The sequence below is a fragment of the Colobus angolensis genome, unplaced genomic scaffold (genome assembly GCF_000951035.1).
Source record: "Colobus angolensis palliatus isolate OR3802 unplaced genomic scaffold, Cang.pa_1.0 Scaffold88, whole genome shotgun sequence".
NCBI lineage: Eukaryota > Metazoa > Chordata > Mammalia > Primates > Cercopithecidae > Colobus > Colobus angolensis.
This window is the reverse complement of record NW_012122709.1, coordinates 3466920-3481994: the sequence shown is the minus strand read 5'-3', so window position 1 is coordinate 3481994 and position 15075 is coordinate 3466920. Positions and strand designations below refer to the sequence as shown.

The 15075-nt window shown below is 49.4% G+C and overlaps 2 protein-coding genes and 1 long non-coding RNA gene across 8 annotated transcripts in view; 2 read left to right on the top strand and 1 right to left on the bottom strand.

The window, feature by feature from the left end:
* Positions 1-8171, top strand: part of KHNYN (KH and NYN domain containing) — a 9150-nt gene extending 979 nt beyond the window's left edge. The window contains exons 2-8 of the mRNA XM_011930724.1: positions 480-697; positions 1215-2362; positions 2474-2604; positions 2689-2785; positions 5821-5928; positions 6134-6235; positions 6791-8171. Coding sequence (XP_011786114.1) covers positions 480-697; positions 1215-2362; positions 2474-2604; positions 2689-2785; positions 5821-5928; positions 6134-6235; positions 6791-7040 — 2054 coding nt within the window. The 3' untranslated portion in view covers positions 7041-8171. The remainder of the gene's footprint in view (positions 1-479; positions 698-1214; positions 2363-2473; positions 2605-2688; positions 2786-5820; positions 5929-6133; positions 6236-6790) is intronic.
* Positions 8172-9538: 1367 nt separating this feature from the next.
* On the bottom strand, positions 9539-12674 carry SDR39U1 (short chain dehydrogenase/reductase family 39U, member 1). Of its 6 annotated transcripts, XM_011930725.1 has the most exons (6): positions 12524-12573; positions 12115-12221; positions 11947-12029; positions 11465-11586; positions 10567-10710; positions 9539-10265 (listed from the first exon to the last, which is right to left on the bottom strand). In XM_011930725.1, exons 1-6 carry the CDS (start codon positions 12537-12539, stop codon positions 9856-9858), a joined length of 882 nt encoding a protein of 293 aa, XP_011786115.1. In that variant the 5' UTR covers positions 12540-12573; the 3' UTR covers positions 9539-9855. The 6 variants fall into 6 exon arrangements, with proteins under 6 accessions (XP_011786115.1, XP_011786117.1, XP_011786119.1 ...); XM_011930727.1 differs by lacking the exons at positions 11465-11586; positions 12524-12573 and adding an exon at positions 12588-12674; XM_011930729.1 differs by lacking the exon at positions 11465-11586 and having other exon boundaries at positions 12524-12537.
* A 48-nt stretch (positions 12675-12722) lies between these two features.
* The window catches only part of LOC105503707, a 49432-nt gene continuing 47079 nt past the window's right edge, over positions 12723-15075 (top strand). The window contains exons 1-2 of the long non-coding RNA XR_001000526.1: positions 12723-12910; positions 13728-15009. This is a non-coding gene — a long non-coding RNA (uncharacterized LOC105503707). The remainder of the gene's footprint in view (positions 12911-13727; positions 15010-15075) is intronic.

The following is a 15075-nucleotide window of genomic DNA, read 5'->3' as shown; positions in this document are numbered from 1 at the left end:
CCTGGGCCCTGGGCGGCGCTCGTGGCGTGACGGAGAGGGGCAGCGGACGGCTGGGGGAGGGGTGGGAGTGGCTTGAACCTTGGAAATGGCAGACCAGGGCCCCCAGAGGACAGCCTAGTTCAAACCCCTGCTGAGGATTCGTCTTTAAGAAGCTACAGAGTCCCCCAGGAGACTCCTTCTGGCCTCCAGGCCGAGAGCTGAAGCCCCCCACCCTTCTTGCTCAGGACTGTGGTCTTCGTTTTCCAAAGCCCAGACGCCCACTCTCGGTAGACAGCCTTGTTTACCGGGACTTCCTCTCCGGAAAGGCCTGCATGACATACTCCCTCCCTACCTCCAGTGGACTCAGATGCTTGTCACCTACAGGGGCTGTTTACCAGAGCCTTAACTAGGTGCGACCTGTTGATAGCTGGTGTAGTCCCAGAAACCAGGATTTGGATTGAGGGTGCAGTGAGGCTCTGAGCTGCCTTCTCCCCTTCCAGGGCTGGGGGCAGCAGCCATGCCTACCTGGGAGGCCCGCCCCGCGTCCCCAGACCGCTTTGCAGTGTCTGCGGAGGCTGAGAACAAGGTTCGGGAACAGCAGCCTCATGTGAAGCGCATCTTCAGCGTGGGGGTGAGTGTCCTTCCGAAGGACTGTCCGGACAACCCCCACATCTGGCTGCAGCTGGAGGGCCCTAAGGAAAACGCCAGCAGAGCCAAGGTGAACTCCTTCTCTCCCCCATCCCTCCAGGCACCAAGGACGCTTTCCCCCAGGGTGGAGGAGAGCAGGGAAGAGGAGGGGCCTGGGGAGGATCTCGATTTCTTGGTTGTCTCACTGGCAACCTCAGTGCCCCTGAGTTTTGAGGGACTTTCCAACTCTATATTTGTTTTCAGTTTCAGCTTAATTTCTTCTGTGATAGCCCAGGCTCGCAAAAATCATTTTCTGTGCTCTTTGGTAGAGTAGAGATATCTGGCTGAACAAGTTGGCCCCACCAAGGAATGCACTGTGGGGTGGGAGGCTGGGCCACATTGCTTCCTTTGGGTTAGGCTGGGGTTCCAGGATGGCTCAGTTTTGTGATGGGAGTCTCAGTTTCCTTATTTCTAAAATGGGAATAACATCATGTGGATACTTCAGACATCCTGGAGCTCAGGAGCAAGCAAGGAGCCAGGAGAGGTGACCCAGGCCAGTTAGGATTCCAGCAGTTTACTTTTCCTGACCTTCCCTTCCTCCCAACCAGGAGTACCTGAAGGGCCTCTGCAGCCCAGAACTGCAGGATGAAATCCACTACCCGCCCAAACTGCACTGCATCTTTCTGGGAGCCCAGGGCTTCTTCCTTGACTGTCTGGCCTGGAGCACATCAGCCCATCTGGTGCCCAGGGCGCCCGGCTCACTGATGATCAGTGGCCTGACTGAGGCTTTTGTCATGGCTCAGAGCCGGGTAGAAGAGCTGACAGAGCGGCTGAACTGGGACTTCACGCCAGGACCATCTTCCGGAGCCTCTCAGTGTACTGGAGTGCTGAGAGACTTCTCTGCCCTGCTGCAGTCGCCGGGGGATGCCCACAGAGAGGCTCTGCTGCAGTTGCCCCTGGCTGTCCAGGAGGAGCTGCTGAGTCTGGTGCAGGAGGCGTCCAGTGGGCAGGGGCCAGGAGCTCTGGCTTCTTGGGAGGGGCGGAGCTCAGGCTTGCTGGGTGCTCAGTGCCAAGAAGAGAGAGCTCCCCCTAGTGACGGCAGGGAGTCCCTGGACACTGGATCTGTGGGACCCAGAGATTCCAGGGGGGCAAGGGGAGACAATTATGCTGTGGGGAAGGAGGGAGGGAAACAGGGTGGTCCCAGGGAGATGGATTTGGGGTGGAAGGAGTTGCCTGGGGAAGAGGCCTGGGAGAGAGAAGTGGCCCTCAGGCCACAGTCAGTGGGTGGAGGGTTAAGGGAGTCAGCACCCCTGAAAGGGAAGGCCCTGGGGAAGGAGGAGGTAACTCAGGGAGGAGGAGGGCTCTATGTCCACCGTGAGCCTCCTGGTGCCCATGGCTCCTGTCACAGGGCAGCTCAGTCCCGAGGAGCCTCCCTCCTCCAGCGGCTCCACAATGGGAATGCCTCTCCTCCAAGGGTGCCCAGCCCTCCGCCTGCACCGGAACCCCCATGGCACTGTGGAGACCGGGGTGACTGGGGAGACCGGGGAGACGGTGGGGACAGGGGAGACAAGCAGCAGGGCATGGCACGGGGTCGGGGGCCTCAGTGGAAACGAGGTGCCCGAGGGGGCAACTTGGTGACTGGCACACAGCGTTTCAAGGAGGCCCTGCAGGATCCTTTCACACTGTGCCTTGCCAATGTGCCTGGCCAGCCAGACCTCCGCCATATTGTCATTGACGGCAGCAACGTGGCCATGGTGTGAGTACCTGGTGGGGCTAAGGGCCTAGGGGAGGGAGGATATGTCCTGTGGGGCTGGCATTGTAGCCAGGGTGCCAAGCCCCTCCTCTGGCCGACCCCCTCCCACTGCAGGCATGGCCTTCAGCACTACTTCTCCAGCCGGGGCATTGCCATTGCTGTGCAGTACTTCTGGGACCGTGGCCACCGAGACATAACTGTCTTTGTGCCTCAGTGGCGCTTCAGTAAGGATTCCAAAGTCAGAGGTGAGTTGGGCCTGGTCTTCAGTGTCCCAGGGTAGGCTCTGTTTCCACCTTGAGGAGAACCCTATTATGTTCTTTTTTTAATAGAGAGTCACTTCCTGCAAAAGCTGTATTCCCTCAGCCTGCTCTCCCTCACACCCTCACGAGTCATGGATGGCAAGAGGATCTCCTCCTATGATGACAGGTACTTGCTCCTCTCCTGGCCCCAGTCTTGATATTCAAGGAGCCGTGTGGAAGATTGAGGGAGAGAGAAAAGCTCCTGGTGGTTTACACTGTTTCCAAGCCTTGGTGGTGGGTAAGGGCCAGTTACTCCTCTGTGTGCCTTATGATCGGGTAGGTAAACCTGCCCTGCAGGTGTGATGAGACGAACTGTAGACAACCATGTTTGCCTATTCATCATTCATCAAACAAAATGATACCTCGTATTTAATATAGTTTCTTACTGTCTAGAAAATACTGGTTTAGTGGAAAGGTGGGAAAGCTGGTTACATAAATAGCTGACAGATGTCTTCTTATTACCTGAATTTCCAAACATGCAGAGAAACTTCCCCAACATTCTGGAAAAACCAGAGTAAAGATCAAAATAACAAGTAAAATGAAGAAACAACCCACGAATAATAGGACTGTACAAAACATGGTGTAATAGAAAGATCACTGGATTTAGAATTGGAAGATCTGAATTTGAGCCTCGTATAGCACTACTCATTGACTTTGACTGTGGAACTTTTCTTAGTAAATTAACCTCTTTGTCTCAGGGTCCTTCTCCATTCATTTACCCTCCTTGTAAATATACAAAAAAAGATGAGGTTTGTGCTTGCCTAGCTCAAGGTGCTGGGCAAGAGTACAGTGGAGTTCCCTCGTAACTTTGCACAGACCTACTCAAGTGTAGCAGCGGGTATATCTCCAATCTACAGTTGTGGAGACAGAGCGTCAGAGTGGTTACCTGTCTTAGCAAAGGGAAATTAGACCTCAAAGCTGCCAGATGGTTTGAATGAAAATACAAGGCACACACTTCTACCATAGTCTGCATAGGTGGTGTGAGAAATGAGCAGATTTTAGAAAGCCAAGTTAAAAAATTTACAAGTTCTTTATTCTCTAGGGCATTATTCAGTTTTTAAAAATTAGTTTCCAAACCATAGTGATATATACTTTGTCTTTTCAAACACTTACCTTCTATTCCTTAACAAGTAAATGGTATTCTACAAAAAAGCAGTTTACTTTCTCCCAATGTTATTCTATTTATGTCTAGATTTCACAGATTACCCAAGATATGGAACCTTCTTTCCACACCTGCATTGAAACAGAATTGAAACTGAAGATTGAGTTCGTTTTAATGAGTGTTAAAGGCATGTGTCTGCCCAGTTGTGTGGGACCTGGTTGGCAGATAACATAATATAAATTGGGAATTTGCCCAATAACAGTGAATAAACACAGTGGTGCACAGCACAGGCATACTGAACGAATGTTGCTGAACAACATACTCTGTAATGCGATCATAGTAAAATATGCTTAACTGGAAAATACCATTTGCATACCATAAGTGTACCCTATACTTTTTTTTTTTTTTTTTTGAGACAGAGCCTTGCTCTGTCCCCATGCTGGAGTGCAGTGGCATGATCTCGGCTCACTGCAACCTCCGCCTCCTGGGTTCAAGTGATTCCCCTACCTCAGCCTCCCGAGTAGCTGGGACTTCAGGTGCATGCCACCATGCCTGGCTAATTTTTAGCATTTTAGTAGAGAGGGGTTTCACCATGTTGGCCAGGGTGGTCTTGATTTCCTGACCTCGTGATCCGCCCACCTCGGCCTCCCAAAGTGCTGGGATTACAGGCGTGAGCCACCAAGTCCGGCCAAGTGTACCATAGACATTTATATGTCATTCCCTGAATTTGTTTCCCAGACAGAAGCTCAGAGCCCGATATCTGTCACATCTAATCCTGACTCCCAGTTCTCCCTGTACCACACTATCTTTCAAATACTGACTGCTCACTTAGTACTAGGTGCATGGCCTGCAGGAGGAGGTGGGAACACTGGGAGCAAGATCTGATTCTTGACTAGAGAGCTGAAAGAAACCATAAACCAAACAGTACAGGAATGCTGCCTTCCGGCTGGGGTTTTGTGGGAGAGGAGAGATTTGTGAGTTTTTGTGTTGAGAAGACTGGGATGGTTTGGATCTCTTGGTTTCTAAATCTGTTAAAAAGACCACCACCCACCACCTTGTGAGTCCTATCCTGTCTTGCGGAATCAGAATTACTGAAGTGGAGCCCAGCATTTTTTAAAAAAGTTCCCTTGGTGATTCTTTTCCTTAGCAAGTCTTGGGAAGTGCCTTCCAGATAGAGGAAATAGTTGGAGAAATATGGAAGTCAGCATAAGACATATGTGGAGAGCAGAGTGTAATCTGATTATTGATTTTAGCTGGAGTTGGGAGTGGATTAGGGAATATTGGGAGAGAGAAGTCTGTAAGGGTGATTTGAGCTGGCCTGTAGAAGGCCTTAGCTGCCAGGCCTGGGCGTGTAGACTTTATTTGGTAAATAAAGGGCAAGTGTGGAAGAGTTTTGTGTAGGGGATAAGCATGCTTTCTTGTGGCAGGGCAGGGGAGACTCGAGGGTGGGTGAGTGGTCAGAGGCGGGGACCCCCTTGTTAGGAAGTGATGCATGATCTCAGTTGCAATATTTGAATTACTAGGGTGGTAATGGTGGGCCTGGGAAGGAAGGGAGCAGAGCACAAAGGCTTTTCAAAGGAAGGGCATGTTGGATTTACGAGGGATTGGTTGGGCAGGGTGGAAGACAGTCAGAGCTAGATCTTACTGTTTACTAATGAGGCAGAAAGTGTTGGGTAAAGGACTATGGTGAGCAGATAGGATACTACTGGGAGACCACCTTGGATTCATCTTTGTTTCCTCTCTAGCCCATGGCACTTATATCTAGTCAGTTGCCTGTAGCTGGGTCAAGTGAGGTAGGGGGCCAGATCTCCACCATCAGAAGTGACTCATGGGAGTCAGTAAAACTTCTGGGGTTGGGGCCTTGGAGAGTCTCAAATGGTTGCTGTGGTTTTTACTTTTATTTTTATAGATTTGGGGGATACCAGTACAGTTTTGCTACATGGATATAATGCATAGTGGTGAAGTCTAGGCTTTTAATGTAACCATGATCCAAATAGTGAACATTGTACCCAGTAGGTAATTTTTCAACTCTCTCTCGGTTGCTGTGGTTTTGGAGACAGGTTCATGGTGAAGCTGGCTGAAGAGACAGATGGGATAATTGTCTCCAATGACCAGTTCCGGGACCTGGCGGAGGAGTCTGAGAAGTGGATGGCAATCATCAGAGAACGGTGAGGGAGCCCTCCTGCTGAGAATTGGGCACAGATGCAGATGTTTTTCTAAAGCCAGCTCTGCTCTGGCCATGGGGTGAAAACTCTGGGAAGGAGGTGAAGTTTTCTTGAAGGATGGAGCCAGCAGCTTCTGGTGATACTGGTCTCAGTCGTCTGGGAGGTGGGCCAGGGCCCCCTCTGTGACCACATATCTTTCGCCATCCAGCCTGCTGCCCTTTACCTTTGTGGGAAACCTCTTCATGGTACCTGATGACCCACTGGGACGAAACGGCCCCACCCTGGATGAATTTCTGAAGAAGCCAGCCAGGTAATCCTTCTCCTAGACTACTTGCAGGCAGCCCCCACCCCTGGCCCTCTCTCAGCAGGCCCAGAGACTTGGGTGGAAGTGTGATCTCAGTTTGGGCAAAATTAAGTGTGATCTTAATTTTGCAGTGGTTTGAGTTGCCTTGGCCTTTATAAGCTTCCCAGGGGATCCTGACATAGAACCTCCTTGCTGGGAGGGAAACACCTGCTTCCTGTTTCTCTTAATCAGCATGTTTGATGGAGTTATTCGGAAAACGGTTGCTTATACTGAGAGCCAGTTGTATTCAGCATGCCTTCTACTGACCATTACATAAGTGATTCATTTAGGACTAGAACTAGATCATAATAGTGGCAGAGTTCACCCTGGTTCCAAAAGAACGGCCCAGCTCCCCTTCAGAAGTGGGTTATACTGCCACTGAGTGGTCAGCTTCAGGAACTTCAGGGTTTCTCCCCCAAAGCCAAGAATAGGCAGGACAATAATTAAGAGAGGGGTAGCCCACTAAGATCTAATTTCTCCCCCAGGATGCTCATCGGCTCTTTTTGGTCTGTTTCTTCCTAGGACGCAGGGGTCTTCTAAGGCTCAGCATCCTTCCAGGAGCTTTGCAGAACATGGTAAACAGCAGCACGGGAGAGAAGAGGAAAAAGGTAGTGGTGGCATTCGGAAGACCCGGGAAACAGAGCGGCTCCGGCGGCAGCTGCTGGAGGTGTTTTGGGGTCAGGATCACAAGGTGGACTTCATCCTGCAGCGGGAGCCATACTGCCGGGACATTAACCAACTGTCTGAGGCCCTGCTCAGTCTTAACTTTTGAGCCTCACCTGCTTGAGTGGTTGCCGCCCCGTCAGCTCCAGCCGCCTCCAGCGCAGCCCTTTCTGTGAGAGTCCCTCTGCTGCTCACACTCTGATCCAGAGGCACCTGAGTTGATGCTTTGGATCAGGGAAGCCACTTTGGGACAGGTCCATAAAGTGACCTGATCTTACCGAGTCAGGACCTCAGCCAGCTCTCAAGAGGTTCTGCTCAGCCTTAACTTCTCAACTTTGCCTTAGCACAGGGTTTCTGTAGGGAGTAGGGGCTGCTGGAGAGGATTAGTTCTGGAGACTGAGACTGCTGGGTCCACCTCCAAGCTGAGCTGGGGTGGAGGGCAGGGTGGGCGGGAACTGACAGGAAGTTAAGCTGTTCCTCTCTCTGGCTGCTGCTGTGGATGGCCAGAGGACAAGATACTCCCTGGCTGAGCTCCTGGGAGTGTGGAAGGAGACGCTGGGCCCTGGAAGGGTCACAGCGTTATGTGGATGGGGCCACGATAGGATGGAGTGAGCTAGTGAAGAAGGCAGAGGGAGACTTGGCTTCTGGTCTCAGCTATGCCTGTTTGTGGCCTTGATTGAGTTGCTTGGGCTTTACTTCCGCCTACAAATCAGTGGTAAAAATACCTGTTGGGAGGAGAAATGAGAACATAGAGGAAAGCTTCTTGGAGAAAAGGTGCTTGGACCAAGTCTCAGGTGTGTCTGCCTGTGGCTGCACAGGCTCTCTAACCAAAACCTCACTTTCAGAGAGATGTGGGTCCTTTGTCTTCAGGGTCCACACCCTAGATTTTAACACTGCATTCTTACTATAACATGCCCTATAATGGCTGCATCCCTTTTGAGCAACCTCCAAAATCCACATTTACACAATAGGTAAATTAGGGATGACTGCATTATCAGAATACTCTCAGGGTTCCTATAAATGGCAGCTCTCCTGTTGTATTCAAGTGTTTGTTTACAGACTAACAAATTTTTTGGCAAATCCCTGGTTAGATGCACTTGCTGGTGTTGAGATGAACACATCGATTTTTCACCAAATCGATGAAGCCATGCTCTGCAGTGACAATATTAATGTGATCCAACCCTAACATTTTCTCTATGGAAGACATATGTTGCATAAAGCGAGGCACACTTCTGCTTTATGTATGTGTGTATGGGGATGGGAGGACTTAACGGAAGTTGAACCAGTTGGTTCTAGATGGACCAATTATCTGGAAAATGAAAGAACCAGAATTGGAAGGCACTTGACTGGCCACCAGACCAACTCTGCTGTCACTAACATGCTCTCTCCACCCTGATTCCTACAGGTCATTGCCCTGGGTCTGCTTGAAGTCCTCTTGTACCAGGGAATTTACTATCTCCAAGGTAGCACATTCCCTGTGTAGATGGTATTAATCAGTACTCCTTCCTTTAGTGCAGCCTAAAGTATGCTTTTCTGTTATGTCTACCTTTGAGGCTGGTCATACCCCCAGGAACAATACAGAGCCAGTCAACTTCCTGGAATCCAAGACCAGATAAAGAAGCGGGACAGGTGCCCCTGGATTCTGTTCTATGTGGGCCCTGTGGTGAGTCTCTGGATAAGATCTTTCCCAGGCCCTGACTTTTGCCTCCCTCTGAATGGCACAGGGAGTTGAATACTGCATGGAGAATGTAATGATGACGGGGAGGGTCCTTGGGTCCTTGTGTCCTCACCCCTCCCTTTTTGGTGATTTACACCACTGTACCATACTGACCCAGGCTAGGGGCAGGTGTGTTGGAGACAGGCTGGTCAAGGAGGTGACAATGATTCAGAGATAACCCAGAGTCCCTGAGAAGAAGAGACTGGTTAATATGGCCTGAACTGGTGGCTGGGGGAACTGTATCTGATTAAGTTATGGCAGATGTCACAGCTTTAGGTAGGTAAAAAGGGTCCTAGATGAAAACTTGGGGTTTTTTTTTTTCCAGATAGGGTTGCTTATAGTTCTTTATTGGTATCTTGCCCTTTTCACTTTCAGTGATGGTGGGTGTACAGTAGACCAAAAGTATCTTCTGCCCTTTTGTGCTAACGGCCCTGGTTGACTGAGTGGCCCCAGTCAGATGAGAGGCAAGTCCTAAGCTTCTTATAGACAGGGATGTTGGCTTTGTTCTGCTGCAGACTGATAAACTGGGACCACTGTGTGGTTAGTAATACACTTGCCATTTGGTGACACAGACTGAAGTCTATCCTACACCTGGGCCTCACCTCTTCCTCTACTGGCATTCTAATGGCACTCGGACAGCATCCAGGGTGACTACAGGGCCCACTGGAAGTGGATCATCATTCTCTCTTCTAGTGCCTACCTTTATCATAACCTGATGTCCCAAACTTGTGACAAATTCTTCTGGAAACTGAAGGACCAAGAAGGGAGAGGGTGATGAGAGAGACTGCCCATTATAACTTTCAAAACCCCGTCTTGGGGGAAGAATCATCTAGGGTGACATTCCTTGAAGTAAATCGTAGGAGAATCTAGGCCAGAGAGATGAGCCAAGGTTAGTGAGATAATTTATCTTTATTGCCTAAACTGCAGAGCATTTTCTACACAGCATAAAGGAGAAGTGGGGCAGCTGCAGGACATGTAGAGAAACCCAACTGGGAAATCTTACAAGGAGTTGAAAAGATTAATGTCTCAACCTGATGAGATTACAGCCTTGAGACAATAAGGTGGAGCAACAGAACAATGGGAAAGAGGACTGGGGGAGGAATCTAAGAACCAGATGGCTTCAGCTCTCTAGAGGAGCTGAGCCTGGTCACAGTGCCTAACCTGGAAGCCTATGAGGGACAGGCCTCAGGCCCTTGCCATGACCTACTTAGGCTACAATTTCCTTTAAGGCAGCCCTTAGCTCTGGGAAGGAGTACTGGTAGCCAGTAGCCAGTGTTCGTCGTGGGATCACCTTCTGGCCCTCCAGCAGCATGATGGCACGCTCTCGCCCAAAGACAGCTTGCACCATAGTGCTGGGGAGAGGGATGAAGGCTCGGTGGCCCAGGGCAGCACCCAAGTTCTGGGCAAACTCAGCATTAGTGGCGGAGGATGGAGCCACTCCATTCAGGACCCCGTGCACGTGGTTTGCTTCAAGGGCATGGGTCAGGATTCCTGCCAGGTCCCCGATGTGTATCCAGGGGAAGAATTGGTGGCCTGAGCCGATGGGGCCCCCCAGGCCCAGCCGAAAGGGCAGCAGCATGTGGCCGATGGCACCACCCCCACGGCCCAGTACAACCCCTACAGCAGGCAAGAGGGAAGGTACAGAGGTCCTCTCAGCCTTGAAGTAGCCCCACTGCTCCTCCTGGTTTCTGTTTCCCCTTCCTCACTCTCCCCATGCTGACTTGGCTCTGTAACAGAAGTGAGCAGTATGGCTCTCTAAGACTTCACACCTTCTCATCTGCAGGTTGGCTAGAAGTGGTGGCATCCTCTCACTCTGTAATCTCAGCTCTCCTAATCCCATCAGCTCTCCTAATCCCATCACTTCCTCAGCCCAGAGAAGACATTCCAACCCCGTCTGATACCCAGGCCCGTTTCTCACCCGAGCGCACCACCACCTGGCGTGTAGAATCTCCAGGAAGCCTGGCTGCAGCTTCCCATTTGGTTACGAGGTTGGAGAAAAAGTCAAAGTCCCCTCCTGGGCTGTCTTCATCATACTCTGCAGTCAGACTGGGCTGGTAGTAAGCTGCCGGTGAAACACACTCATTTGCCCTGAGTGTCCTTGGTCCTGCCTGGCTCTGTGTAGTGGAGGCTTCCCTTGGCCTCACCTTCTTTGGCCCTTAGGATCTCCCCATTTGGAGACAGAGCCATTTGGATATTTTCCCCTTGAACTTCTCCAGGACCTGAAGTGTTCCTTCCCTAGAGGAACTCTGGTTGCAGGGCTAAACTTAGAGGCTGCTAGAGTGTAGTGGTTAAGAACAGGAACTTGGGTACCAGACTGCCTGAGTTTTAATCAACTCCCTCGTTTATTAACTCTGTGACTTGATGCAAGTTACTTAACCTCTCTGTATAGAATTTTCACATCTTTAAAATGGGAATAATAGTACCTACCTCATAGGGTTGTTGTAAGGAATAAATGATAATAAGCATAAAACACTTCAAATAGTGGCTGGTGTGGGCATTATAATTGTTTGCAATTACTTGGTCCCAGAGGTGACCAGGAACTCTGTTCCTAAAGAACTATGGTGTGAGAAGTAAGGGACTTTGGAATAGATGGACTTTTCCCTGGCACTAAGAGTGATGCCACTCCTCACTCTTTTTCAGGGTCTCAGTTTCTTAGTGAAAGTACACAAGGGTTAGGAGAAACATGCATGGATCAAGGGCCTAGGAAGTCATTTTGCCTGGAAACGACCAGTGCTCTGGTGTGTGCACAGCTACAGAGGTCTGAGTTACCCCCTTCCTATAGCTAATATGAGGGGCTGGTGATTTAGGGGGCATACCTACACCTGTGACTAAGACCCACACCTTGGGGGGTTGTGGGGCTTTGGTGATGGCTTTAGCCAGCAATTGGGTGGTCTCTAGGCGGCTGCGGAGAACCTCTTTTTGGAAGGTTTCATTCCATCTGCAGGAGAAACATGGGAAATAAAAAGCCGCTAAATACATAGGTGCACATATCCCTCTATCTTTTCCTGGGAACTATTTCATACCCATTTCTAGTAAAGCCCTGAATTTTGGCTTCACAGAAACAGTCAACGTCTCCTGTAGAGGGAAAGGGCATACATTTTCTGGGCATCCTGAGTTATACCTGAGGACTTAAGCCAATTGGCTGACTGGGTGGAAGAGTGGAGCAGAATGAGTAGTCTGGGATATCGGTTTAGTTCAGAATCTGGGAGCTCCATTACCGGTAGCTCACAGGTTCTCATCAGTGGTACACTGTCCTCCCTGTGCTCTAGTGGGTATCAGCTTTAGGGCCCAGGCTGACCTTCGGAGAGGGTTGAGGATGTTCTCTCCGGCCAGGTTGACGGCGGCATCGCAGCTCGGCAGCCCAGATGCAGCAAGCTCATCCTGTTGGAGAGAGCACACAGTGCCCCTGCCCCGCCCTGCACCGCCCAACTCTGCCCTCCCACCCGCTTCCAGAGGATGGACTTACCCACGTGATCCGGCCGGGCCCGGGCTGTCGGGAGACCAACGTCACTTCGTGGCCTCTGGCGTTCAGCAGCTGGCTTAAGGCTGTCCCAATGAAGCCAGTCCCGCCACCTAATCGGAAAATACAAATTGCTTACATTCCCGGGAAGTCGGGGTGGGGGCGCCTTTCGTCCCCGCTGTGGCCTCCCTCTTCCGGCGTCAGCCCATCTGACACCAGACTGCTCCCCACTTCTCCCCCTCCCCGCGATGCAGAGGTGACACAGGTCACAGGGATTAGGGAGATTCGGCTTCTCGGGATAGGAGGCCAAGGCCAGGTTACCAGTGCACTAGACAGTGCCCTCCCGGAAGCGGATTCCCAGCCCTCAATCTCCGACTAAGCCCGCCCGGCACTCTCCCTTTCTGCGGTCCCTCACCCACAAGCACACGCATAGCGACTAGGACCTAACGCGCCTGCGTAAGGTTTAGAGTTTACCTCACTTCAAACGCGACTACGACCTCTCTGCGCATGTCCCTTTCGGGAAGCGGGTTCCAATGGAGATCGCAATCCTGTGCGTGGCCCTTCTCAGCGACCTGGAAAAACTTGTAAATATAGGCTGTGTGTTTCTCTAGCAAGCGAGGTGGGAGGGATTAGACCGATGGACCCAGAAAGGGCGGAGGAGGAAAGGCTTTAGTGTAGAAAACTAGCCAAACCAAACTCAACCAACAAAACCCTTCACTTAAAACCCGAAGCTACCCAGACCTCAGAATTCTGGATGTCTATTAAGTTGGCGGGTCAATAATGCAAGAGAACCCTTCCACCGGTAGTCTGGATTTCTTTCCACTCGGCCAGTTTCTTCTTCTCTCTCTTCCCGCTGCCTCCTTTCTATCCGCATTTAAACATTCCAAAGTTCCCCTCATATTAAAATAACCCTTCTCCAGACCTGTTTTTCCTCCAGCTAATACTCTTTTTTTTTTTGCCTTCATAGCCAAACTTCCCAAAAGTGTGGTTGCCATTTTCTACTTCTTACTTCACTCCTATAGGGTTTGTGCCTTTATCATTCATTTCCTCACTTTCCAAGAACATGTTTCCCATGTGTCAACAAATCTAATCCCTAGTTTTCAGTTAGTTTTCTTGACCTCTCTGTATCATTGGGCAACTGCTGATTCCGTCCTCCCTTTGAAAATGTTTGGCCTCGGTGAAAGACATTCTCTTCTGGGTCTTTCTCCTACCTTTTTTTAGTCTCTGATGCTTGCTCCATCTCTGCTAAGTTCTTAAAATATTGGTATTCTTCAGAGCTGGGTCCTAGGACCTTCTCTTCCCACTCCGCACTTTACACCAGGCATCTATGCCTTGAATTCAGTTACCAGGCTTTAATAGAAGACATCCCAAATCTCCTATGCAACTCGGATCTCTCATCTGAGCTCCTAACCCCTATAAAAACTTTTCACTACACATCTCTTCTTGGACATCTGAAACCCTATTGATTTTAAATACGGAATCTCTCCCAGGTTTATCTAAGAGGGGTCTTTGAAAAGTTCATGGAAAATGTGTATTATGCTAAAAACTACATGGGTTTCCAAATTTTTTTTACACCAAAATAAACTTGTATAGACTTGTTATATAACATATCTGAACAGGATCTGAGGCACTAAGATGGCTAAGACAGTTTGAAAAGAGCCCCTATTAAAGCAATCTGAATTCTGCCAAGATTGAAGCAAGAACAAACACAGAATTTGTGATGAAGATCGATGAAATTGATGCTTTATGAAAAATTTATGAGGACAATACCCCAAATAAATCAGCAGTCTACAAATGCATAACTCATTTTAAGAAAAGAGGAGACGTCCAAGCATGGTGGCTCATGCCTGTAATCCCAGCACTTTGGGAGGATTATGCCTGAGGCTCTCTCAAGTCCAGGAGTTTGAGACCAGCCTGGGTAACATAGTGAGACCTCACCCGTACTAAAAATTTAAAAATTAGCCAGGTGTGATGGTGCACACCTGTAGTCCCAGTGTCTTGGGAGGCTGAGGCAGGAGGATTGCTTGAGCCCAGCAGTTCTAGGTTGCAGTGAGCTATGATTGAGCCACTGTGGTGCAGCCTTGGCAACAGAGTGAGACCCCATCTCAACAAAATGGGGAGGAGATGATGTTGAAGATATAGATAGTGGCAGAGTATCCACATCACTTTGTGAGGAAAAAAATTCATCTTGTTTGTGCCCTAATTGAAGAGAACAGCAGAAACAATAGCCAGCACAAGAAACATCTCAATTGGTTCAGTTTACACAATCCTGACTGAAAAATTATAGTGGAGCAAACTTTCTACTCGATGGGTGATAAAACTGTTGTACTCAGATCTGCTACAGATAAGAGCAGAGCTTTCAGTGGAAAGTTTAAACAAGTGGGGTCAAGATCCTTGATATGACTTTGTGATCTCATCCAAATCTCATCTTTAATTGTAATCCCCAGCTATTGAGGGAAAGACTGGGTGGGAGGTGATTGGATCATCGGGGCAGTTTCCCCCATGCTGTCTTCATGATAGTGAGGGTGTTCCCATGAGATCTGATGGTTTTATAAACAGCAGTTTCCTCTGGGCTTTTCACTCACTGTTTCCTACCACCATGTGAAGAAGGGCTTTGCTTCCCGTTTGCCTTCCACCATGATTTTAAGTTTCCTGAGGCCTCCTGAGACATGCAGAACCGTGACTCAATTAAACCTATTTTGTTTATAAATTACTCAGTTCCTGGCAGTTCTTTATAGTAGTGTGAAAACAGACTAATACAATCTTGAAGCATTTCATCAAAGAATTGTAACAGGAGATGAAACATGGCTTCACTAGTATGATCCTGAAGAAAAAGCACAAGCAAAGCAATGGCTATCAAGAGGAGGAAGTCAAAGCAAAGCAGACCAGTCAAGAGCAAAGGTAGTGGCAACAGTTTTTTTGGGATACTCAAGGTATTTTTCTTTTTCTTTTTTTTTTTTTTTATTA